At 35.7% G+C, this 27,708-nt stretch overlaps 1 protein-coding gene across 3 annotated transcripts; it reads right to left on the bottom strand.

The window, feature by feature from the left end:
• Window positions 1-739: 739 nt before the first annotated feature.
• On the bottom strand, window positions 740-23,034 carry LOC110113459 (nuclear pore complex protein NUP98A). Of its 3 annotated transcripts, none has more exons than XM_020846061.2 (13): window positions 22,878-23,034; window positions 22,627-22,750; window positions 21,737-22,039; window positions 19,921-20,517; window positions 19,456-19,680; window positions 6,030-6,718; window positions 5,834-5,921; window positions 5,576-5,636; window positions 4,264-4,408; window positions 3,969-4,085; window positions 3,646-3,823; window positions 2,607-2,669; window positions 740-1,633 (listed from the first exon to the last, which is right to left on the bottom strand). In XM_020846061.2, exons 2-13 carry the CDS (start codon window positions 22,643-22,645, stop codon window positions 954-956), a joined length of 3,165 nt encoding a protein of 1,054 aa, XP_020701720.1. In that variant the 5' UTR covers window positions 22,646-22,750; window positions 22,878-23,034; the 3' UTR covers window positions 740-953. The 3 variants fall into 3 exon arrangements, with proteins under 3 accessions (XP_020701720.1, XP_020701724.1, XP_020701725.1); XM_020846065.2 differs by having other exon boundaries at window positions 740-1,621; XM_020846066.2 differs by having other exon boundaries at window positions 19,921-20,490.
• Between the last annotated feature and the right edge of the window lie 4,674 nt (window positions 23,035-27,708).

Genomic DNA, 27,708 nt, shown 5'->3' with positions numbered 1-27,708 from the left:
AGAAATATTTTTATAGAATTTTTATCATCTAATAATTTAAAAACATTTAATATTTAAAAAAATCTACTTAAAAGAAAATTAATAATTAAATAAATTAAGCAAAAATTAATTAGATGTCTTGAAAATCGTTTATACTTTCTAAAAAATATATCATGAAAACTCCAAGCCCTTGTGTATTATTATTTTCCATGTAATTAGGAGAATATAATTGCAATCTCAATATATAAATATATATTCAAATTTCTTAAAATTAAGTACAACAAGTATTAATAATATTTAACATATATTAAATAATTTTAATTGATGAAATACACCATTAAAATTAATTTTTTAAAAGCACTAAGATCAATCATTTAACCAATAAAATTTCACATGAATATTTAAGACTTCATTTGGGACAACTTTCTAGTAAAAAAAGGCTTTGATATTCAAAAAGAAACTAGTTTCAAATTTGGGATTGCTTTTTTATTGCTTCTTAAAATAAATTTTTAGTACAAATATTTTAATTTTTATACTAAAATGTTATTTTAAGAAGCAATAAAAAAGTCTTCCCAAACGAGGCCTAAATCAGTATAAAAATTGATAAAATTCAATCCTTATATTTATATTTTGTAAACAGCAATCAATGTTGATTGATGAGATCTTAATATTCAAGATCACATAAAATGATAAATTAAAAGTCTAGAACTTTGTAAATTTAAAAAAAAAAAAACTTCAAATGTTCAATAAAAAAATGGAGTAGTTCAAGCAAAATAAAAGATTTAATAGAAACACAAATTGTACAATACGCCTAAACAGCCATCCATATCCATCAAAATATCCACAAAGAAACTAACCAACCAACCAACCAAAATAAAACAAAACTATAAATTCCAAAACATTCGTTTACTACAACTTTTCAGAAAGCCCCAAACACTTTAAACAATATCTAAAGCCCTTTTTAATGGTGATAATTAAGAGGTAAAATCATCATCTTCCTCAACTAGAAACTCATATCTGCTGAAATGTTTCACTCTGAACTTCCATTCCTCCTTCACTGCATCAAATGCTACAAACTCAGCTCCCTGTTCCAGACTCTTCTTCTTCAACATCTCACTATATTTCTCAACCTTTGGCCCTTCAATATATTTCTGTCCAGTTTTCTTGTTCAAGCATTTGACGTTCAGAAGGGTCACTTCAGCTGGTTTGTTGAGTCCCTGACCTACAGGTGGCTTAGTGCTCTCATCACTGTAGACGACCACCTCACGATGGTTGAACTGAATGATGGACTCGAGGTCGAGTCTTCGCACATCGGTTTCGCCCAAGAATTTTATGCTTCCGTAGGCTTTGCGACCGACGACAAAATCTTTTACTCGGCGACAGAATCCGGGCTCAGCTCGCTCCTTGGCTGCCAGTTCAGGAATGCTTGGTTCAGAATAGTAGTTGTCAAGAGAGAGTTTTGGCATGAGTGCTTCGATGTCGGCGCCATGTTCATAAGAAATGGCAGCCTCGCTGGCTCTGCGGCTGGAGATTGAGAAGTGGGGTTCTTTGACCCTCTCAGTGTGGTTGTCTTTAAGGCCATTTGGATGTTGAGGGGGTTTAGATGGAGTTTGTTCTGCATGGCCATTCTCAGCTGGGACTCCTGCAATAATGGCTGCGACAATTATAAACAAGGAAAATAGATGGAGGATCTTTACAATGTTACAAATGGTAAACATGTTTAGCATGTGATAAGCTCAGGTAAAGGTAAATAAATGCAACCAAGTCATCAGTGGTATAGATTGAAAAGAATAGTAGTTCAGGGATTTTTTGGTTGGGGGGTAAATTTAGGTATAAGATTTTATGCTAAATATAGCTAAACAATTTTTTTAGCTACATAAAATTATATTATATTCTTTAGGCTTCGTTTGGTTACCGGTGCCTTTTTAGAAAAATGTAATTTTCAAAACTTTGATTGAGAGAATGGAATTTTATAACGAAAAAGTCAATATAAAAAGCTTCTGAAAACAGTACAAAAATACAGTTCCATGAAAAGCAGTTTTGCATCAAACAACAACTCAAAAACATCTTTACCATTTCGAAATAAAAATGGCAAAAATAAGCCGCGTCAAACGAGGCCTAAATCTTGTTTTAGGTTAAATTCTGAATTTAGTAAAGTATGAGAGAAATGGGCTTACAGAGATGTACATAAATTCTATTTATCGTGATTCTACTTTACATTCATTTAAATTCTAAATCTTTGAAGTATATACAAAAAATGTTTTACTAAAATTGAATCAAATATAACATCTACCATGAAAAATAATTTTGACTGAAGGCTTTTAGGATTTAATAAACATTTATTTGCAAGATTTACTAAATCCTGCTTGTAGCCAGAAATCCCCTTATAGTTGTCCCACGTCAAGCCAGAAATTTCCAAGCAGCTAAGGGTTAAGAAACAGCACAAATTTAACAAGCTCTCACTAAAGCTCTTGGTTCGCCAACCGTGCTGACTACATATCCAATAGGTCTATTGAATCCTTGATACCATATATTCTTCCATATAGCTAATGTAAAAAAGCATAATCATTGAATAGAGCCCCCAGATGGACAAAATTTATGTAAAAAAAAAAAAAAACATAACTTACCATCAAGATCAGCTGCATGGGATTCACCCAGAATGGGAGCCGATGGCACTGTAGAAAGTTTACCTGGACAATAGCATTAAATATCAGTAAAATCACAGAAAGTATCAGAGTAAGACAATTTATACCTAAACCCTACATAAATAGATACATATTTGTGCGCTCATAATGCTTAACTTTCTCTAATGCATGCATTCGCATACATGCACAGAGAGAGAGAGAGATTAAGCATGGAGGAAAAGAAGATAAAAAACAGGAAAAAATGAAACAATCTTGACAGCACCACTTTGCCTGTTTTTTTATGAGATTTGCAGCCAGAAGTTAACTCTTACGAAGAGAATTCTGTTTCCATTCTATGGTTTTTTAATAATCTACATATGTTTATGCATTTATCACCTGCAGCACCCTAAAATCAAACAGAGCATCACCGGCTAAAGCTTAAAAGTAAGATTGAACCTCCAAATATGCCTTCAAATACAGAAAAATTTCCAACCTGTTTTCTTGCATATCAAACATTCTATAACCTAAATGTGTAATAAGGATCTGCAGTCTTCATTTAATTGCTTAAGTTGAAAGACTCTGCCAATGCTCACTGGAGCAGTATTTTTTCCCTTAGTTATTAAATGTTGACAAGATAATTTTTTTCAATTAAATACTTAATAATCAATCGCTTGGCAAGCATCTTATAAAAGTTCCATCTGTTATGCTACATACAATCAATACTGCAAATGTCCAAGAAAGCCAGTATATACACTTGATTAAAATAAAGGACACCTTAAACTCAAACATTATCCTTAATCATTAAGTAAATAAGAGAAGCCCATATGTAAGTAGCTATCTGAATCTTTGAAAAACATGAATAATCATAAAATTTTCAGCTTCACATATTAAAGAAATAAGTACTGGATTTGGCAGTAAGCTTGTTTAGATCAAAATTCCTTATAAGCATCACTAAGCTAATAGATTTGTACCATGCACAAACTGGAAAGCATAAACAACAAAAAAGGAATGAAAGAAAGACAATCATAATTTCATACATTACCATTGACACTAGCGGAACCAAAATTGTTTTTCAGCACTGATTGTTTGTTAGCGCCATTTGTAGATGGCCATTGTTCATTTGGACGAATAATCAGTGCCCTTGGATTCTCCCTTGGGATAAATAGTGCATCTGCCTTCGGAGTTCCTGGAGCCAGTTCATCATCAGTGAAGAACGGTACCTGTAAAGCGACAAATTTCATTAGCTCATGCTTCTTCCAAGGCAAATCACATTTATGAAATGAGTAATCGAAATAAAATAATCAAATAAACAGTAAATTAAAATCAAGTAAAAGATTCCAGTTTGCAGATTAAAAATGAGCTGACCCTTTCACTATCACTTTTAGGATGGTATCTCCTTGCTGGCAAACGGATTCTTCTCTGTGATATGTGTCTAGGAGCCACTAAAGATGATATCCTTACTGGAGCTGGTTTGTCAGAAATCTGCAATAACGAAATAAAATAGTATGTTCATTTAAATGCCATTTTTAGCACAATAATATAAAGCCATTTCTTAAAGCAAAGCAAGATCGATCACTATTTTAATCTGGCAAAATTAGTACAAGAAAAAAATGCTTGATGCGGGAGCATAACCAGTAGCCATCAAATAACTGTAACTTACAGGCATGCTAGAAATTCCATATTGAACTGATGGAGCAGAAGATCCCACACGACCAATCGACATCTGAGGCATCACAGGGAGCGTTCCAAAAGGATTTGTGATGGAAGTGGGTTGCATAACAATGTTAGCTTGAATGGCAGGATTGCTACAGAAGGCAAATAAGAAATTACAACATAGTCAGACAATAAAATGAAAAAAATTCTTACCGAGACATTCCCTGTAGAAATACTCATTGGAAATGCTCCAATGCGTGCCATATTAACTTTTCCCAGAGAAATATTCATATTTGATAGACTCGTTCCTTAAAAAAAATCTTTATCTTTGAAAGAGACTTGTCCAAAATAAATGATGAGATAGTCATTGGGATATTCTCTACAGACATTGCAAAGAAATTTGTCCAATAACACAGACAGAAACGTACAAAAAAGTTGAGGATAACAAGAAAGGACAATAATAGGATGATTTGAGAGTAAATATTAGACCGGAAAAGTTCAACAATAAACAACAAGTAAATTACATCAGTGCATGCAAATGCAAATATTAGAAATTATATTTCTTTTTTAGATTTAAATAAGAATGTGATTATTAACAGGGCAAAATTGAAAAAAATAATTCATATAGCCGACTGCATGTAGTGGGATAAAGGCTTAATGTTGTTGTTGTATGCAAATACAAACAAAACATTTGCGTTCCTATATGTGGTGAAATTGTATTTAGCTCCAAACTACAAAAAAGGTGACCAAAAGATAATGTAATTTTGATATTTTTCTGGCTAGAAGAAGTATGTCCTCTTAAACATGATAAAATGCAGCATTTTCGGCAAAGGAAAAATAACTACATGAGCAACCAGTCATACAATGTACTTGAATACCAGAAACCTCATTATGCAGAATGACCTTGGTGCATATAATCCATTTGGCTACTGCAAAAAATTCATAAGCACCATTCTAGTTTAACACACAGAGAGAAGCTTTTTGTTCTATTAAACATAGGCACCATATTTTGTCTTCGCTAAATATAACAAGAATCCTGCAATCTTCAAAATTCAAAAGTAATCTTTTTTGAACTCGACAACAATTATTTCCAAGTAAAAGGGGGCCTCAAAAGTGGAGGGTTGCACAGAGCTACAAAGAAATTCCTCATGTACCATCAATTCTTTTTTGAACAGAACAATGATTATTTACAACTAAAAGGGGCCTTCAATGTATTTCATAGTAGAAAAATGCATTAGGCAACACTAAATAATACAATTACTACGTAAAATTATCAAATTTGATGTTACAAATATGCAAAAAATAGAGCAGAAGCATACCTCTGTCCAAAAGTTCCCTGATTAAAGGTGCTCGGGAAGCTGCCAAACCCTCCAGAAGGAGCTGAAATGGAAATGATAAATGTGAAATAAGACAGACACTCACCACATGCACAATGTAAGCATAAGCAGAGAAAAAGGGAACTGCATTTATGAGGCGATTTGTCAGTTTGCAGATGACCTAAGCTACTAAAAATGGAACTTAATCATTTGAAAGTAGGTTCACAAAGGGAAAAAAACTGCATTAATGATCAGGTTTACCTGTTTGCGTCTGACCGAAATTACCAAAAGAAAAGGTACTTGACGTTTGTGCAGGAGCAGACTGTTGAAAAGGAGTGGAAAGAGATGGCTGCAAGGTATATAGAAAAAATAATAAGAACATAAACAAAATTAAAAAGACAAAGCAAGGTACATCGAGGTTGAAGAAATTATGGGAAAAATGGAAAACGCCACTTACAGTCGCTTGACCAAATCCTACAGGATTGCTCAATGAAGGTGTTGAACTGCTGAATGGGCTTCCACCAAAGCCAGTTGGTTGTGCGCTGAATAGACTAGAACCAAAAGCTGGCATGCTCTGTTGGAAACCAGTAGACTGCCCAAAGGGCGAAGGTGTTTGCCCAATGGAAGGAGTAGAAGAAAACAGCCCAGATGACTGAGTGTTGCCAAAAGTTAGACCAGATCCAAAGGAAGAAGCGGATCCCGCCATTGAGGAGCCAAAAATAGAAGGTGAAGAGCCAAATGCCGGCGCACTTCCACCGCCAAAAATTGAGGATGAAGTACTAGAACCAAATCCAGAGGCACTAGGTGCACCAAACAGTGAAGGGGTGGAAGAAGTTGAACCAAAAGGGCTTGTTGAAGATGAAGAGAATGGTGAGCTAAAAAGTGAAGCTGATGATGATCCAAAACCAGTAGAACCAAAAGCTGGAGTTTTAGGAGCAAAAGGATTTGAAGAAGTTGTGGATGAGAAAGGATTTGCAGCAGGCTGCCCAAATGCACTCGTTTGACCAAAAGTACTAGTTTGACCAAATGGACTTGTCTGACCAAATGGACTTGTCTGGCCAAATGGACTAGTTTGACCAAATGGATTTGCCTGTGTTGAAGTAGGGAAACTAATTCCACCTGATTGTCCAGCAGGGTTTGGACCACCTAAACAAAATAATGGAAAATACAAAGTCAATAGTAACAAGTGACATGCATCTGCAAACCTAAACAATTCAAGTACCAAATAACAGAAGCATTGCTAGTGCAAGGCTCTCAACAAAAGGTGAAAATATTCTCTCTCAAACATAGTTCACATATATTGATAAATATAGCATCACCAAATTGGGATAAATCCTATTGGGATGACAATCCATCCAAAAGTAGAATGTCCTTCAAAGGTTACAAAACCATATATTTTCATTTCTGTTGTACTGGTAAAAATTGTGTATTTTTCCACAAAGGCATACTTGGAAACATTAAGCCTTAATTTTATACATTACTAAGCAAAAAAGAAGTTGATAAGTCCTCTTCAGTTCAGTACCTTACCAGCATCAAACTAATGGTGTAATTTACTTCACCAAGAAATAAAGGTGGCAGGGGCTAAAAGAACCTGTGCAACTTAATACTTGAAAAGATTGGGCAGCTACTGCTGGGAGCCATTGTCAGTTGCCACCCAAAAAAACTAAGCATATGAACCACAAGTGCAAACGTCTTAAGAACAGTAATGTATAAACACTGTGACTTGACAAGTATTGAAAAAATCAAATATCATTATAGAATTTGTACCCCACAGACCCAAACGTGTCCATGCTTACACCTGCATATGCTTTGGATCTGCGTTCATATTTCATCACAAAAGATTGTGTACATGCATACAACACAAATATTCTATTTGGAAAGAGATGAGAGATAATGATAACAATATATATATCATGGGGCAAAAGTCAGAATTGCAAAAGAAAAATACAGACAGATAGAATGCCAAATAAGATGCACAAGATGTGAGAATGCGAGAGATGGGTGTCACAATATTAGAGCTAAGATGGATGTCACAATATTAGAGCTAGGATAGCAAATATTAGGCAATAATTTCACCTAAGCCATGTAGAAGGTCAGATAAACTAAAAATATAACCTAGACTAGAGCATCCATTAATAATGAAAACCAAATGTCTAAGGACATTCCAAGCATACTGATGTGGTTCTAGGTTCCAGTTAATAAGCAGCCATCGGGGGAACACCGGATCGCTGAGGCAACGGCTTGCCACCGTGGCCACTTCCGCTGTCTGGACGCTTGCCACCGTGGCCACTACTCTGAAGGAATTCCTATTCTCTACCTCTGCTCATAACGACTTCATCATTAGCTTTTCTTAATACTTAGTTATTTTCGATATTGCCATTGTTAATTTTCTCCTGTTATATGCCTTGTCGATAGAGGAGGCACAGTAGTTTTTACCACTTAATGAAATTAAGCTATCGTTACTGTTCCATTGCTTAATCCTTTGGAAACAGGGTCTTCGGTTGCAGGTTTCGCGGAGGTTTTCCGGGCAGGTTTCACACCACATACACTTGAGATATAGATGTTGCAGTATCCACCAATTTTGTAAAGAAGAATGTACATGAAGTATCATAATGCGAAGTTTCTTTATCCTAACTCAGTACTATCCAATACAATTTGGCATGCATGGGATCATGATATGCATATAAGATCATATATTTATCGAGTCAAATATGAACAAGGCCTTGTTTATTCCGATTTTAGTTGATAATAGGATTATACATGCATGTGTGTATGTATGTGTTAATGTGTATGATTTAGCATTTTAGAGAATCGTTCTACTACCACACACACATAGTCATGCTTTCTCACTGTTTTGGGTAGCCCTAAAACAAAGTCCATGCTAACATCTTGCCATGGGCGGCAGTTGGGTACCGGAAGGGGTGTGTAAAGCCCAGTGTTTTGCTTGCATTGTTTTGCTAACTAACAAGTGTGACATCTCTTTACTAACCTACTGACATCGCGCTTAAGACTATGCCAGAAAAATTGTTGCTCAACAGTGACAATGTTTTTGGTTTGTCCAAAATGTCCTGCTAAACCTCCCGCGTGTAGTTCCTGCACGGGGAATTCCCTAAGTGAAGTGTTTGGGATTCAGAGTTTGTAGAACTTAAAGAGATATCCACCTTCTAAAAGGAAATCATCAATGATGTGTTCACCTCCATTGACCAATAATGCATACGTGTCTTTGAAGTCTTGGCATTCCGTATAACTTTTTTTCATTTGTTCAAACCCAATTACTTTGGTCCTCATTTCCCTAGTGATCATTATTCTTCGGCTTAAGGCGTTGGCTGCTTTATTTTCAGATCCTGCTTTGTGTCGGATCGTGTACGAATACTCTTGAAGGAATTAGACCCAAGGACCATATCGTGCGTTCAATTTCTTTTGTGAGTTTATGTATCGCAAGGCTTCGTGGTCAGAGAAAATAACAAAGTCTTTGGGAAGCAGGTGGTGTCTCCAATACCTAAGGCATTATTTAAAATTGCGCAATAAGAGGCTCGCCTTGAGGCCCGCCTCAACGCAATTCTAGTGAAAAATGCCTCGAGGCTTACGCCTCTAGCTTTTTTATGAGGCTTGCACCTCAAGCTTAGCTGAGGCCCGCCTAAAGGCACGCCTCGCCTCGCTAGCGTGAGGCTTATGCCTCATCCTATTGTTATACTTTTTTTGTTAAAAGTTAAAACTAACATAAATCACGTCTTCATGCACATACAAGCGCAACAACTTCCTCGTAATTGCCTCTACCTCCATCCTGTAGCCAACATCGTCATAGTCGTCACTGACAATCACTTGAAAGCTGCACACAACCTACCCTAAAAATTTTGGAACATTAATCTCATATTTATGTTGATGAAAATATTTCTAAAAGATGAATATGATTGAAATAAAATAAAAAGAAGCATATTAGGAGGCATTCAAATCTATCGAATGAGGCGGGTGATAGACCAATTTGTTATGCAATAACTTGGATAAAGACCAACTCAGTGTGACAGTGTAGTTCCTAAGTTTTTGCTAACTATTCCAGCTTTTATTAAGAATTAAAAGAAAATGAGTACATAATTGAGTAAAAAGAAAATTTGGAGTTGAACTTGATGTTATATGATACTTTTATGCAATTTCTATATTTAATATTATTTTGCTTTTATAATATTCGGATTTTAATTCTATTTCCCACAATTTATCTCTTGTCACTTTAGATCTTGTGTAATGTCATCATTTAACATATTATTTAGGTATTACATAAAAAATCACTTTAGACATTTATTATCACTTTACGCTATTTTTTTGATTTTGAGGCTTACACCTCAAAACGCCTTAAGGCTTTATACCTCGCCTCATGAACAAAAAACTCATCAATACCCAATTGCGCAATTTTAAACATTGACCTATGGGACTAGATAATAGCATAAAATTCCTTATCGTAGGTAGAATATCGTTGCCTAATATTGTTCAACTTTTTGCTAAAGTAGACAATGGGATGTCCCTCTTGAGATAAGACTCCACTGATAACGATACCAGAGGCGTCACAAGTTAAGACTTTGAAAAAATCGGGCAGACGCATGACTGGTGCTTCAATCATTTTCCTTGTTATCTCCTCAAAGGCTTTAGAGGCAGATGTCGTCCAATGAAACTCTCCTTTCTTCAAACAGTTAGTTATCGGACCCACTATAGTGCTAAAATTCTTGATGAATCTTCGATAAAATATGGCCAATCCGTGAAAACTTCTACCGTCTCTGATGTTCTTAGGTTCATGTCACTCATTGATTGCTCGCAATTTTTCAGGGTCAGCGGATATACCTTGGGAGGAAATGATAAATCCAAGAAAGGTTACATGATCAGTGAGGAACATGCATTTCTTAGGATTATCATACAACTGTTCCTTCCTCAAAATCTCACAAACTTGTTTTAGGTGATTCAAATGTTGATCCACCGAGTTACTATAGATTAGGATATCATCAAAGTAGACCACTACAAATTTTTCTAGGAATGGTCCGAGGACCTGAGTTATCACTCTCATAAAGGTACTGGGTGTATTACTCAGACCAAAAGGCATCACCGTCCATTCATACAATACATCCTTGGTTTTAAAAGCGGTTTTCCATTCGTCTCCCAGGCGAATTCTAATCTGGTGGTAGTCACTTTTAAGATCGATCTTAGAAAATAGGATGACTCCGATCATCATGTCTAACATATCATCTAAACGCGGGATGGGGAAATGATACTTGACCGTGATTTTGTTTATAGCGCGACTATCAACGCACATTTTCCACGACCCATCCTTGTTGGGGGTTAGAATGGCGGGAACAACACACGGACTAAGGCACTCCTTACTAAAATCACGTTGCAACAACTCATCCACTTGTTTCTTGAGCTCAACATGCTCAGTAGGGTTCATGTGGTAATGGGGTAGGTTAGGCAAAGAAGCCCCGGGTACTAAGTCAATAACATGTTGGATGTCCCTTAGTGATGGAAGTTGGTTGGGCAAATCTTCCAGGAAAACGTCAGCGAAGGTTTCAAGGAGAGGTTTTACTTCTTCAGGAATAGACTCCTCCAAATCGGCACTCACTTCCCGCGCCACTAAGGCGTATAAAGGTGATCCTGACTCTAATTCAGTATCTAGGTCTTTGGCGGTTAACAGATTTAGGCCTGTAGTGGGTTTAAGGAGGGTGGGTTTTACCTCTTCGTTGGCAGACTTGGGTTGGGTGAGTAGGAGCTTAATCTTCTTGCCCTCGTGCTCAAACATGCAGGTGTTTGATCTCCCATAAATGTGCACGTCATTATCGAACAACCAGGGGCGACTGAGGATGATATGGCCAACATCCATAGTTAAAACATCGCACCATATCTTCTCCTTGTATCCCACAAACTCAATAGGAATGAGACTTCTATCTTTCACTTCTAAGGCGGTCGAGTTGATCCAAGCGACCTTGTAGGGGTTTGGGTGCGGTGTGGCTTTCAAGTGAAGCTTAGAAATCATAGCAGATGACACCGCATTAATACAGCTTCCACTATCAATGATGACCTTGCGGTTCTTGTCACCTATCTTGATGAAAGTGGTGAAGATTGAGGTTCTTCGCCAGTCGTCACTCAACTTAAGTTGTGAAAGAGCACACCTAACGACTTGTAGGTCTAAGTGACCCATCTTCTGGAGACAATGGACCACAGCAGTATCTTCTTCACAGAAAAATTCATCGTCGTCATCAATGTGATGAACTAGTTCAATGTCTAGTTCATCCTCTTCTTCGACGACTTCCTCAATGATGGTGACTTTGTAGGGGCTGGAACATTGTGAGGCTATGTGTCCATACCCATGACACCTAAAACATTTGGTTCCCGCGGGGGTTTTGGGTGTGTCTTGTTCAGGGGTTTTACCCTTAAAGTCAGGGCGGGATTGGAAAGACCCAGCAGTGGGTCGACAGGTTACGGGGCCAGTTGGTTTGTTTTGAGGTTGGCTAGAAGAGGATTTGAAAGGGTTAGGACGAGAGTCTTAATTCCTAGAATGGGCATGGCTTCTAGATTCTTCTAGGTCTAACACAAGACTACAAGTGGCTTCTAAGGTAGTCACTCTGGCAAAAAGTTCATTTCTAAGATCTTCCCTTAATCCGGCTCTAAACATAGAAAGAAGTTGGGCAGGAGTGGTGGTCTCTTCACCAGTACAATGGATCATAAAGTCATCAAAAGCAAAAATGTACTCTGACTGGTTCGCTACCCTGGGTCAATCTATTCCAACGGTACAAAAGTTTAGGATAGTATGATGGAGGGAGGTATTTTTGTTTTAGCTCTTGCTTCTTCATCCTCCAATCAGTAATGGGGTATTCCCCTTGGGTTTCGCGCATGTGTTCGAGGTTAGTCCAGTACTGACTAGCCATACTGGTTAACTTCATTTCAGCAAACCTAACCTTTCTGGACTCCGAAATGTAATACCATTTGAAGTAGTTATCCATACCCTTAAGCCAATCTAGGAAAACTTTGGGGTCTAGAGTGCCATCAAAGGATGGGGCATCAATCCTAATCTTTTTCAACAGTTGGGCGTCGTTATCTCCCCAAGTGGGGTTTTGTCCAATGGGCTCGTGATGGGGCCTTTGGTTGGTACGATAGTAATCTCGGGGAGGTCCATGATCAGTACGAACCTCTTCGGCATAAGGGGACTGAGGTCTTGAAGGTGTATAGATTGCCGGGTTTCCTAAACGTTCGATGTTATCTAGGCGTTCTCCTGTTTAGCGTCTGAAGTCCGTCAAATCAGTTTGGGTGTTTCTAATTTGTTGAGTAACCGAGCCTAATTGACCAACAATAAGGTCTAAAGTCGCCTGAATTTGTTCCGGATCCATGGGTAGGTGTTGGGGGAACACTAGGGGAGGTAAAGGGGTACAGGACAACACTAACACACTAAAATATTGATGTAGGCAAGCTTTGGATTGCTTGCTGCCTTTTTCGATTTGCTCCTTGGCTGCATCTTCCCCTTCTTGTGTCCCTTCGGTTTCTCCCTTTGTGATGTTCCCATGGCTGGCTACTGGGTGCTGGTCCCGAATTCTTGTATGGGCTTTTCGGTTTCTCCCCCTTGCTGCTTTCCCGTGGCTTCTCTTACCCGGTTTCTGAGTTAGCTTTTCGGGTTCCTCCCTGACTGTGTTCCCGTGGCTTCTCCTACCCGTTTCCTGTGCTGATTTTTGGGAGCTGTTTCTGGACAGAATTTTGGACAGCCTTATTTCCTTCCATTTCCCCTCTTTTAATTAGTTTAATTAAGTGATTCCAGCTGTTTGGCAGCCCCATTTCTCCTATAAATTAGAGATGTTTTATAATAAAAAAGAGATATGATGTGGTATTTTAGGAGAGTAAAAACCTGAGGGTTTTTCCTTCTTTCTTTGGAAAAGCTTGCGAGCTTGTTCCGTTCTTCCTCTCCTCCTTCTAGGAAAGCTTGCGAGCTGCTCCTCCTTCGTCTCAGCTCCTTATCTCTTCTTCTCTCCGCAAGTTCCCTTCCACTTATATCCTTCTTCTCAAGCAAAAAAGAGCTTCTTTAGGGTGTTTTATTATATGTGTTTGTAAGCGCCAAAAATTGTAAGTGTTTTTATATTATAAAGTTGTTTTAAGTGGAGTTTGTGTTTAGTTTTAAATGTCATATTTTATCTAAATTTTAGTATTTCATGTAAACTTCTAGTTCCTAGAAAGAGTAATTTTTGCTTGCAAAAATTTGGGGTTATTCCCAAATTTTTTCTTGATCAATTTGGTATCAGAGCTTAGGTTTGTGTCTTCCTAGGTCTCTTTTTGTGTCTTTTTTTAAGAGTTCAAAAAATAAAAAATCACAAAAAGATTGAATCAGTCGTGGAAGAAAGCAATCCAGTGGACAATCATTGTCCTAGGAAGGTCAAGGCAATACTAAGTTGGACAATAACAAATAGTGTTCAAAAGTCCAAAATTTATTGGGTCCAATAGGCCACCATAGAAGGTTCGTGAGAAATTTTCATTGATTGTGATGCCATCGTCTAGACTAACCAAGAAGACTACTTGAATGACCCATCAAGTCATTAACCGTGAACAAAGTTTTTAAAAGTTGAAGTATTGTTTAATCATAGCTTTACTACTGACTATACCATCAGAATCAGAAAATAAAAGATTTCAATTTTACAATGATGTATATTAAAATAATTGAAATATGTTCTAATGCAGTATGATAAAGTGAATAGCATATGTCTCGAAATAAATGAAAATTTATAAGAAAATTGATCGAACATCTGATCTTGAGTTAGCTATTGTAATTTTTTTCCTTGATGGACTGAAAATATTATTCGTTTGATGTCACATGTGAGGAGTTTATTGAACAAGAAAATCTGAAGTGCATATTCACACAGCAATAATTATACAGATAAGGAGGTTGGAATTGATCAAATATCATGATCTTCGCATTCAACGCTAGTCATGCAAAGCTAATATAATGTTCTTTACAATAAAATTCATATTTATTGAATGGTGGCTAATCACCAAGTTCATTGATGAAAAAATGGAGAAATTGCAATTATTAGTAAGAGAAATAATAAAAATCCCACATATGGAAAGTGAGGAATTCAATAGCTTGATATTATAACAGCAACGTTGACGATGATGATGCATTGGAATTCAAAAGTTATCTTCGTGTTTAGAATTTAGATTATTCAAGATTAAGACAAATTAGTGGCTTTGTGGCTGTGTTGAATGACTCACATTATGAGATGATATTATAAATTTTTATATGGACTAGTCTATCCAACCCTATGTCAAGCGATCTATCATAGTGTGAGGGTTAGGCAAGTTAGATTATTATAAAACGCACGTTTAAGGAGAAAAATGCAAAACTTTTTGAAATCAAGGTAAAATTACAGAAAAAAAAAAAGAGATCATACTTAGATAGAAAAACAACATAAATTTTATGATACCAAATTGGCGTACAGCAAGTAGCATAATTGTGAACAATTCTAGGAAATTATAAGAAATAAAAACAAAATGATAGCAAACAGGGAATCCTGAAGATATTGCTATTTAACTCTCAGGGCATCAAGTTGTTGAATCTGCGAGACTAAAATTATAAAGGCAAAACAAAGGTTACAAGAATTCTTCATAATGTCAATGCCCCAATTAGGAATGCAAGTTCATAGACAAAAGATCCTAATGTAAATTAAATACTAATTAAGGATGCGGTCTCATTTTCCTCGCAGCATTTCAAACTAGTTTAAAATAATTAAAAAAAAGATTTTAAAGAAAATGGGCTCATAAAGACATAAAAATCAGTTTGTTTCAAATTTTATATTGTCAACATATTGAAGTTGTCCTGAGAGATCAGTCAATTTTGAACCAACTGGTTCCCGATGCTGCACAAAGAGTATAACCATAACAGATGAACAATTATAATAAAATAAAAAGAAGTGAAATTTTTTTTTAAAAAAGGCGAGTGCGGTCTTATAGTCCCAACTTGTAAATGAGGCAATTGGATTGGGTAACAATAAATTTCCCTGGAGTGGAATGACCATTCTCCTAGAAAGAGAGAAGTTCGTCTCATATATAACTCTATAAACACAAAAAATATAATGTCAATAAATATTTTTCTATAGATTAGAAGTTGCTTATTATGGATTGCGTTGTTCATGCCATTATACATCATAATTTTCCTGTTTTTTTTTTTTTTTCTTAAGGTTAGTTATGCTTTGATAGTTTCAACTTGAAGAATGCTTCAATAGTTTCAACTTGAAGAATGGTTAGCTATTAAGCTTTCGCATTAATTCGGAAATAAACACAAATAGAGACCCGCATCCAATTAAGGAGTTAGGATTTCTTCTAAAATATTAATATCTTGCCAAGCTATGATTTCAAGAAAAGAGTTGAAAGAATTCACAGTTTAAATCTGTTAGACCGGTCCACTGCACGGGACCGAGTTTACGGGAAATAGGCGGAAGTTCTCCGCCTCCTATATGTAGAATCCGACCGCCCAACTCTTCACGGAGCTGTTTAGGAAGGTTTTTGAAGAGAGTTGGGAGGGAAATTTCAAAGTAGGGGCTGTTTAGGGATTTCCTTTTGAATTGTATGCATTAAATAGTTTGTTTTCCTAGGGTTAGGACATCTTGAATTTGGCTAAAATTAGATATCTCTTAAGTTTAGGTTTTTAGGCTCTAACTGCGTATAAAGATTTGGGAGAGATATATCCTCCTCTTGAATAGAGGATCAATTGTATATTGTTATTTTTCTTCCGTTAGTTTGATTATCGCAATAAAAACTACTTTTTCCGGTTTTTCCTTTGGATTTGTTGATCGTTCTCGCTGATTCTGCTTGAGATAGTTATCTCGCTGTTTTTATCAAGATAGTTAGGTTTCACTTGAGATCTCCAGTGTTTCCTATTAAATTGGTAACAAAGTAATTTCTTGGGCTGAAATAGAAGTCTTCCTCACTGATTTTTGCTGCGTTTTCCTCTCCGATCTTGTTGTTTTTGCTGTTTGGGAAGCCAGATTCGCGTCAAACTTGTTGATCTTTGCTATTGGAACCGAAATCCAGGTTCCCATGACTGAAAGAAAGGTGAAAGTATTGTAAAGAGAGATCGGACAAATGAAATCTGAGATTTGAGATCTCCAAACTCAAGTTTTAGATATAAAAAAAGATATTTCAGCCTTCTATGATAAGTTAGATTCGAAAATTTTCATCTTAGAAGAGATGTTGAAGAAACTGCTCGAGGGCCAAACTAAAATATCGCCGTCGGAGGTAAGGGAAGGCGCCGACAGCCAAGGAAATGGGGAAAACCCTAAGCCGATCAGATGAAGGAAAGATCAAGAGGTGGAGATTATGGAAGGAATAGAAAAAATGCCTCCCCTAGGGCCTATTCCTAGGGAGGAGACAGGTAGAGGGTGTGTGGAGAGGCGTGAGGGGGTTGGTTTGAGTGGACGGGTGATGAATTTGAAAGAAGAGGGGCTGAATTTGAAAGGTGATGACTTGATTATAATCGAAGAAGTGTCGAATTTAAAAGGAGAATAGTTGAGTATGATCGAAGGGGTGTTGAATTTGAAGGGGGAAAGTGGGTTTGTGATGAAAGGGTTGGGTGTGAACGAAGGAGAGATGATTGGCACAATTGGGGGAAACCACCCCCTTGGGAAATGGGAAATTTTGGAGGAAGCAAGGTTGACGGAGGAGATCTGAGAGTGAGGAAACTGAGTATGCCTATTTTTGAGAGAGAAGATGTGCACGGGTCGATCTACAAAGTATAAAGATACTTCGCCGTCAACTTAAGTTGACGGAGGAAGAGAGACTGACTGCAGCGAGCCTATGTTTGGAAGGGAAGACTTTGACTTGGTACATGCAGAGGGACATGCGACAACTCATACAGAGTTGAAGGGAGTTCAAGGATTGTTTAAAAGAACGTTTTCGAACTGACAGGGGCTTAAAGTTTTTTTTTTTTTTTTGCTGAAAGTTCCAAACTGGCAGGGGAGGAGACTTTTACGAACAATTCTTCGCCTTGACACGGGATGGTTCAATGATGGAATACCGGGAGAGATTCGAGTACCTAGCTAGCCGATTGGACCGCCTTCCTGAGATAGTGCTGAAGGAAAATTTCATGAAGAGACTGACACCAGAGATCCGAGCAGTAGTTAGAGTGATGAAATCTTGTGACTTGGGAGAGGCTATGAAGCTAGCTCAGTTGGTGGAGGATCAGAGGCACCTGGAGAGAGTAATGGGAGGCAATAGCTCAGGAGGCTCGTACAGGATAACCACCATCTTATTGACATCCAAGGAGCTAACACCAAATATTCTTCGGGGGACTTCAAAGGAAAATATTGCAGGAGGAAGACATGGGGAGAACATCAAGAAGCTCACAGAAACGGAATTACAGGAGAAGAAGGCGAAAGGGCTCTATTTCAGATGTGATGAGAAGTATACTCTTGGGCACAGGTGTAAGGACCGAGCTCTTCAAGTGCTTACCATTTGTGATGGCGAGGGAATGGAGGAATGTGTTATCTTTCCAGCTTGCGGACAAGGTGGATCTTTGGGATGGGAGTATTGTTAGACCGGTCCATACGGGACCGGCTTACGGAAAATAGGCGGAAGTTCTTTGCCTCCTGTACGCAGGATCCGACCGCCCAACTCTTCACAGAGCTGTTTAGGAAAGTTTTTGAAGGGAGTTGGGAGGGAAATTTCAAAGTAGGGGTTGTTTAGGGATTTCCTTTTGAATTGTATGCATTAAATAGTTTTTTTTTCCTAGGGTTAAAACATCTTGAATTTGGCTGAATTTTGAGATCTCTTAGGTTTAGGTTTTTTAGCTCTGGCGGCGTCTAGAGATTTGGGAGAGAGATATCCTCCTCTCAAATAGAGGATCAATTGTATCTTGATATTTTTCTTCCGTTAGTTTGATTATCACAATAAAAACTATTGATTTTTCCTTTGAATTGGATGATCGTTATCGCGGTTTTTGTCAAGATCGTTAGGTTTCACTTAAGATCTCAAGTGTTTCCTATCAAAATCATTATGCTACAACACACATTCATGTAAATAAAGAAAATGCTTAATTTGGGGTAATCTGGAACCCAAACACATCTGGATCAAGAGGGGGGGGGATCCGGCGGCAGGGGAAGTTGCTGGATGGGGGAAGTGGAGTCGGCAGCCTGGCTAGCAGCGGGCGGCTTAATTGGCTGGCGGCCAATCTTCTGGCCGAGCCAACAGGGCCGGTGGCAAGGAAGATTGGGAGATGGAATTCTAGAGCTTAAAAGCAGGAAAAATTAAGTTGAGAAAACTCAGAATTTCTAAACTCACGTACCTCTTTTTCTTTAAAACTGGCAAAGTGAAATATTAAGAATACCGGAACTCACACAGAGATCCACGAGAATTCCCTCAAGAACTCACGGAGAGATCTAAGGGAATGGAGATCTCACAAAGAGATCAATAGTAGCAAATTTCATCCAATAATTCATTAATTCCATACAAGATACAAGGGGTCATATAAATAGGCTCCAAATAAAAGTAAATGCAAAAGTCTAAAATGCCCCTTGGGGCTACAAGAGCAACTAATACCCTCAAGGGTAAAATGGAAAAACTAAGAAAATAAATGCATAACATATAAACTGCTAGTACAAATAAAATCAATAATAGAGGCTCTCCATCATGGCCGTCGATCTCCGTGGTCGTCTCTGATAGACGCGCCGAAATCTCCTATCGATGACCTCATCAATGAGATTAAAAAGACTCCTTACAAATAATCTAATGACCATTTTCTCAATGTAAATCCAACAAAAAAAGCTATGAACAGCAATTCGTTTATAAGATTCTAAATAAAATGATTGCCACGGCCTCCTAGACACAAAAATTGCCGCTAAATATTTATGCCAAAATGCAATTTTCAATGGTCCTACCTTTATCGCCACGTTGATAATCCTCCCATCTCAATTCCTCATGGCTTTTATCTTTGTAAATAGGCATTGCAGATATTGACTCTAGCTTTCCAGCAGGCTGTGTACCGCTAGCATCAGGCTCTGGTGTTGCACTATAGGGTGCTACTCTACTGCCTCCAGTTTGACTCCCAAAAGTTGATTGTCCAAAACCAGGACTCCCAAATGTAGGTGTTGGTGTCTGAGTTCCTGGATAATATAAATCACACCAAGGATATGAGTGAGTAATATGAGAAAATAAACATTGCAAATAGGACAAATTGGCAAGAGTAATTAATTAGATTGCCGTAATTGAAAAGCTCAAATGAAAAACAATATTTAAAAAAATAAATTCAAATTGCTACAAATAACCAGAACAGCACCATGCCCGCTTGATTACATAAAGAATCTACTGAATAGCCAAACAAATAAAATGTTGTGAAATCTTACCAAATGGAGAGCTCTGAGCTCCAAAAGGCGAGGGCGTTGAACTAAATGGTGAGCTACCAAATGTGGGTGTCGACTGGCCAAAAGATGGTGAAGAACCAAAGCTGAAGGAAGATGTACTTGATCCACCAAAAGCTGGAGAACTGGAAGAACCAAAAGCTGGAGTACTTGATCCACCAAATGCTGGAGTGCTTGAAGAACCAAACAATGATGTGCTTTGAGCACCGAATGCTGGGGTACTGGATGCCCCGAATGACATTCCTGTATTACCAAACAAAGGGGTTGTTGTAGAGCCAAATGCTGGTGTGGTGTTAGAACCGAAGGCTGGAGTGCTAGCAGCACCAAAAGCTGGGGTGCTTGATGCACCAAATGCTGGGGTAGAAGTTGCACCAAATGCTGGCGAGCTTGTTGAACCAAATGCTGGGGCACTAGTGGCACCAAACGCAGGTTGACTTGAAGCACCAAATGGTGAGGAAGAACCAAACAGACTGCTTCCAAATGCTGGCTGAGTTTGTTGAAATGAGCTGCCAAATGGACTAGCTTGGCTGGGAGTAGATCCAAATCCTCCAAAAGCTGGTTTTTGCCCAAAAACAGAAGATCCTAATAAAAATAAGGAAGATAAATAGCAAAATAATCACATAAATTTAAAAAATGCATGATGAAATTAAATGTAAGGCCTACAATTTGCAGAGATCTCACAGAATAGAAGATGACATGTTCTCAAACAAGAAGAGAAACGAATTCAAATGACAATAAATGAAAGCTTTAAGGGTGTATTTGTTCCAATGTTAATTAGATAACAATGGTATTCAAATATTAAATCAAGCAGCCCGCTAAATTAACAAATTACAAGCAAATATTCAGAAAAAATAAATCAATGATATTCTCTTTACATTATTGCAGTATTTACTTCAAAGATATAATAAAAAGAATAACTCTTATCAAATAGGAAAAGCAACTTGGGATCCGAAAACAGCTAACACTGAATCCCTTTCGACTGCATTCTAAATAAAAGATTCAAACTTCTCGAAATCATTTTGGCAAAAATCAAAGAACCGATGTAAATATGTATATTGCATTTCTTGTTAAATTTCATAGCAGAAACGGGGTCTGCAAATTCTAAAACTTGCTCAAATTTTACTTTTCCACATTAATGAAACATGGCAGGAATACAAATTAAAAATATTAGCAAGCGTGCTAATGTCCTAACAACATAATCTATCATGATTTGATACTATCGCGTTCATAAATAAATAAGAATCAGATTGTTCCTACTAGTTAGTTCACTAAATTAAAAATGAGGTAAAATATGATAAAAATATAAATGTTATTCATTACAATGCCTTGAATTTCACCCTTTTTCAAAAGAATGGATTATAATAGCCTCATGAACTTGATTCATTCCATTAACATGTACATTAGCTTTTTGAAAAGAGAGCAGATTAATAATGGTCCGATGAAAAAGGCAAACCTACTGAAGAATAAGAAGCTCAAATAATATATGACTGCAGTGAATGTTTATACAAAATCTGAGACAACAAATTTATATTTAAAGCATTGTTCATATCTGCTTCTTAAGCTTTAGTTGACTACTACGAAGTAAGTGCTTAAATGGAATAAGATATCATACGTATGCTTAAAGATGCATCACATGTTCATGTGTGTGCGCACAGGCATTAGAGTGGAACAAAAATACAGCCAATAAACACAAATGCATGGAAGAATTACCCTTGCAAATGTTCAACTCCATTTCTACCATTCCATCAAAAAGCAGTTGCTCAAAGAACATGTTCAACAATCACCTCAAATAGCTACTCACCACCAAAAGAAGACGAAGAGGTCCCAAATGCTGGGGTAGATGAAGCCCCAAAGGAAGGCATTGAACTCCCAAATGCTGGCGTAGATGAAGCACCAAATGCTGGTGTAGATGAAGCACCAAATGCCGGTGTAGTGGGTTGCCCAAAGACCCCAGTTGATACGCCGAACGCTGAAAGACCTGTCTGAGAACTAAAAAGATTTGGACTACTAAATGGCTTTGGAGCAAAAGGGTTATTGGCAGCACTGTTTGTTTGCCCAAACACTGAAGGAGAACCAAACGGGCTGCTTGAAGACTGCCCAAAAGCTGAACATCAACAAGTGAAACAACGAAAAATATGGAGTTAGTGCATTTCTCTGAAGGCAAAGAATTGCATAATTCATAAATATCCTTCAATTAAACACACATATTAAGAGAAAATTCAAGTCAGTTAGAAATCATAAGCATAAATAAACGAGGGAAGAAACTATAAGCACGTACTAGAACAAGAATTTCCAAAAATCAAAAGTGCTTTGAAAGCACTAAGCTCCTGAAGTAAGGTAAATTACAAGAAAAAACCAAACTAGCTTCCGCCGGTATTCCTAAATTCACAAAATCCATTAGCGAAATAAAAATCCCTCACCATAAGCAAGTCGTTCCAGAACCCACGCCAAAACAAATACATAGAAGATCAAAACAAAAGCCCCAGCACAAGTGGAAAAACGAATCCATGAAGGAAAAAAAAAACTTCAAATCTCAAACAAAAAAAAGTCTTATTCTTCCGACGCCATTACAGATTTCAATCGCGCTCCTCCGAAGCAAATACTAGAAAAAACATATTAGCCAACATTAACCGATGAGTCCTATGCGAAACCAAAACAGAAAATGCAAGAGGAATCGAAAGATCAACATACGATTGGTGGAGCCAAACATATTGGCCGATTCCTCCTTCCACGTTGGCTGAAGACGAATCTGCGTACTTGTAGCAGAAGAAAGACGAGAGAATGACAGTAAGAGGAAGCGTCCGGTCGTCCAATGCTATATAAACAAAGACGAGCCGAGGGTTTTTATTGCAGGACTTTAGCTTTAAAACAACGCCGAATAAAATAACAAGCTCAAATCAAAATAAATAAAGAATCGTAACGCGGAATTGATAGACGCATACATAAGTTGACGCCGGCGAGAACGACGGACCGAGAGACGAACAGGTTTTGGGCCTCGCCGGAGATCGCAGCGCCTTCTGACGTAGGAGAGATAAGTAGCAAGAAAAAGTATTCCAAATCCACAACCCTCGAGCTTTTCTTGTGGGAAGTGCTCTAGTGTTCCTAAGCATACGCATATACACTAATAATGTGATTATAAAGGAAATTAAAGGTTAATTACATTCATAACATCCCAAATTTTTTTATTTATAAAGTTAATATTTGCATTATTTTCTTAAATTATAACATTGATATATATATATATATGTGAGTATCATAATAATTAATTATTATGAATTTTATTCAAGTAAAATATATCACTAGAGATTTTATTATAAATTTTAATATTGATGATATTTTAAAAAAAATAGTAATATTTCTAAATTTATGTTGTCACTTATAATTCTTTTTACTTAAATTATGTGTTCATTGAGTAATTCATTAGTGGTTAAAAAATTATATAAAATTTTGAGAATAGTTAAAAAATATTAAAGATAAAATAAAATTAGTTTATTTGAGGGCTTAAATAATATCATCATTGTCATAACCTTAACATAATAATCTTAAAAAATATATTATTCATTTGAGGTTAGAGCACAAATGGAACCATATTTGATCATTATGTATTTATTAAAGATACAATATGGTGCATTCCAATAGCCTTAGCACATTATACTACAAGATTGATTATAAGTTAGATAAAATAATTATGACACAACAAATTATGAGATTTATATAATAGCATCAAAATCAATGGGTACAAATAATGCAAATAATCATTGTAATTATGGTCATCATCATCCTAAATTATAGTATTTGTGTACCACATATAATAATATTTTAGACCCTTTATATCTTGTACTTCTTTATCACCTAGATGTATAGAATGGTGTTGGACTTTTAGGTCATGATGTATATTAGGCATTTTCTTATGACATGACATGCGAAAGATGTTATATTATTAGGGACTATGATATGTATGACAATAATGGTACTTATAAGTTATAATAATGATGTTATGTATGATAATGTTGGTGAGTATGAAATTAATGGTGATAGGTTTGAATTTGGAGGTAGGCTTGTGCAATTTTTATCTCCCCCTTTCATTTAATGTTAACTTTTTATTTTGAAATAAAGTTTTTCTTGAGTTATTTTATTGTTCTTGTGAGCTTCTACTCTAAAATGAAAGATCACTTGGGTATGTGATAGCATTAAAATAATCGGTGATGAAGCAAAGATAGGTTGAAATCAACCTCTGCAAATAGTTTATTGTCACAAAGATCATATTTATTCCTTATGGGCTCTTCTATAAGGGTTTTAAACTCAAACACTCAAGCAATCGTTCACTTCGGAATAAATGCGCACAAGCAAAATAACTTAATAATTAATATTCATTCTAAATTTATGTGCTTAGCATTATAAGAGCATCCCCATGCGAGAAGCTATCCATTATACCTAACTCTTAATCAATTCCTACAGCTCAAGTAACAATAAATTCTTCCAAAAACTATACTTGGATACCAATTGTGATGCCTCATAATTTAATTTGAATGAATTATTCTTTTATTTTTTAATATATAACAATCAGAGCCATTTAATTTATTTTATCAATATAAATATTAGCAAAAATTAAATTATTAATCAAAATGTACATCAATATATACATATGTATTTATTTCCATAAATCATGTACACTACTCAAGATCTATACAATCATATCGCAACTACTGTCCTGAGTACAAAAAATAGTTAAAAAATAAATAAATAATTGATCCTGAAAGAATCTTGGTCAATCTCACACTCTTGCTCCTTTGTCCTGACCTCAAACCATTTAATCACATATAATGAGATAAAAAAATCCAGCATATCACCAAAATCTACATCTGAATTCAAAGCATGATAAAGGAGCAATATACATGTTATGAATCAAATTATAGTAATAATATTCATATGATCATTGAATAAGTGCAGAAAATAGTAAAACTCACATGCAGTTGTAGTAAAATCTATAAACAGTAAAACACTATGATACAGAAGTCAATAAATTATTAAACTAGTATGAGTGTCAAATATATAAATCAATCTTCATATCAGTAAAATCATTTTGTATATAAATCAGACAAAACATCAAATCAAAATATTTGTAATGATTATAAAAATAAAATCAATATAGTAAAATTATATAGAATTGTACACATGATATCAATTTATTCTATATTAGCATTAAATTAATATATTAATCACAAGCTCAATATATCATGTATATCACGTGCTCAATGAATATATCATGCTTTTTATATCAATAAATTAGTCATAGTGTTAATAATAAATATGTATAGTAATATGAACAATGCTCCAATAACATTCATTTCAATATTCATACTAAACAAGTAAGAATTCTGGTTATAACGATATTTTTTAGTATCCGTGTTAATATCAATAACCATTTGCTCAGTAAATAGAGTCATCAATGTTTGCCCATCGGTATATTAATCATCTTCTTATAGCTTCCAATCAGTGTATCACGTCAATTTGTAGAGGATAACATCAAACTAAAATATTTAAAGAAAAGTTTGTAGGCCCACCATCTGTATAGATCAATCAGTCTCCAACCAATATGTCAACTAGTCTTTACTTATCTTTTACACACACATTATTATCACACAACTATAATAATTATCTCAATTATATATTCATATTTATTTCGAATGCATAGTAGCAAATAAAGAATAACTGAGCTTAATTTATAAATTTTTAAGATGCCCTAATGGTAGGCAACCAAAATCATATTGAGCATAAAATTTTTTTTTTCAGAAATTTACCAAATTATCAAATATTACATAAAATAATATATTAAAGTTTTAGTTGAACTAAAAAACTTTTTAAGACATCAAATTATCTAAATAGGTAAAAATTGTTGTATTTTTAAAATCACCCAGTGAAACATATCAAGTAAATACTCAAAATGTTCATAATCTCAAACTCTATAACGTATAAAACATTACATGGTGAAAGTTTTGCCAATATAAAATTATCGTCCTTTTTTTATAATGAAAATATAAAATTGATAAAAAATACTAAAAATACAAAAAATACAAATTCTTTAAAATTTTAAATAGGGTAATTATTCCTTACGGCGAGACGAGCAAACCCAATTGGCTCGACTAACGAAAATTGCTCTTGCTCAGCAACCTCCAAATCCTAGCTTTTCCTTTCTCTCTCTTTTCTTTCTATCCTAAAATACCTTTTTATTTATCTATTAGGTGAATGCTTAGGGATTAAATGGCTTTTACTAGAAATATATTAGTGCTTCAAGACATTTTTATATAATATAATATAATTATTTAATATACTACTTAATTTAAGCACTTTTAATATAAATTTTATATAAATTATTTTGGGCTTTAAAAATAAAAAAAATTCATAAAAATATTTTTTTCAAAAAATATTAATAAAATTAGTTTACAAAATGGACTCCTAACGATTCCAATATCATTACTTGTACCAACAGGTGTTAATTTCTTAAAGATTTTCACTAGCGCAAAAAAATATGAAAAAATTCTTGTAATTAAAACATAATAATAGATATCTTATTGTGCAAACAATTTTTAAATTTGACTTATAATGACTCTTGAAAAAAAAAGTATTTGCCTATATCAAAATACGGGCTATTACACCTCTCCTGATTTGGACTCAATAACAACCTTATCAAATATTTGAGGCTTCAATCTCAAAATATATGTAGATGTCTGTCTACATCATCAAATCGAATATTAGGAGCTCAGCTCTATGTCTTGCTCATTAGTTTAGCTATTGGACTAACAAATTATATCAAAATCGAGTGTAGGGGCAATATTATGTACATGTGCTGCCAAACTGGCAGTCTGTCCATTTATCATATATGGGTCTAGCATATCCATAATCATATAAATTACTCAAATACATATAAATGTACATGAAAATAAACAGAAATGAATGTCCAGATAGACCCAAAACTATCTAACTTAACTTACATATTATTTCATATAGCTTTATTTTATGATCATTTTTCAAAACGGACTCATAGACCAAACATGTTCCATCGTGTTGGCTTGCTACAAATAAATCTCAAAATATATTTTTGAAATTTTTTAGAATTTCTTCCAAATTTGTACTTGAAATAAATGACAAAGCTACTAATAATATTTCATATCAAAAATAAACTCATAAAAAAATTTTATTTGTCACCAAAATGTATATATAACTATAGTGCATGGCTAAAAATAGAGCTAAAGAATAGAGGAATAAAAATAGTAACGACTTTACAAAATCAAAAGTAAATACCTCTACGCACTCAGATCAAAACCTGAAACTACTAGTCAACTGACCCTTTCCCTTATGAGACTCAAAAAATAGAAAGTGAAATCACAGTGAACTAACACGACTCAACATGTCACACATACTGATCTAAAATTTCAACCATTTCTATTATTAATGAAAGTTCGTTAGGGATCTTAAGCCCTATAGAACTGGCCCAAGGCTAACAAGAAAAGAGGTGAATGGTAATTAAATTCTTTACACAAAGAAATAAAATCACAAACCAAATCACCACAAACAAAGTGCGGAAATTAAATAAATGCGGAAGTAGTAAAAAGAAAGAACACACCGGATTTATAGTGGTTCGGTCAAACCTTGACCTACGTCCACTCCTTGGAGGCACCCTCCAAATATTGCACTACAAAAGTGTCTCTCCTTTATCCCCCACAGCTAGGCGGAGAAGCCCTTACAAAATCACTTCCACCTTCCCCGGTGCGG

The sequence above is a fragment of the Dendrobium catenatum genome, unplaced genomic scaffold, assembly GCF_001605985.2.
Source record: "Dendrobium catenatum unplaced genomic scaffold, ASM160598v2 fragScaff_scaffold_156, whole genome shotgun sequence".
NCBI lineage: Eukaryota > Viridiplantae > Streptophyta > Magnoliopsida > Asparagales > Orchidaceae > Dendrobium > Dendrobium catenatum.
This window is presented reverse-complemented; position numbering and strand designations above follow the sequence as displayed.

What these genes read in the sequence shown, in the direction of transcription:
- LOC110113459 (XM_020846061.2), bottom strand. An exon ending in CTCTTCGTCTTCTTTTGGTG is followed by an intron (nt 20,518 to 21,736) that starts GTGAGTAGCTAT and finishes TATTTTTATTAG; the next exon opens with GATCTTCTGTTTTTGGGCAA. An exon ending in CAGGGAACTTTTGGACAGAG is followed by an intron (nt 4,409 to 5,575) that starts GTATGCTTCTGC and finishes TGCCTTCTGTAG; the next exon opens with CAATCCTGCCATTCAAGCTA.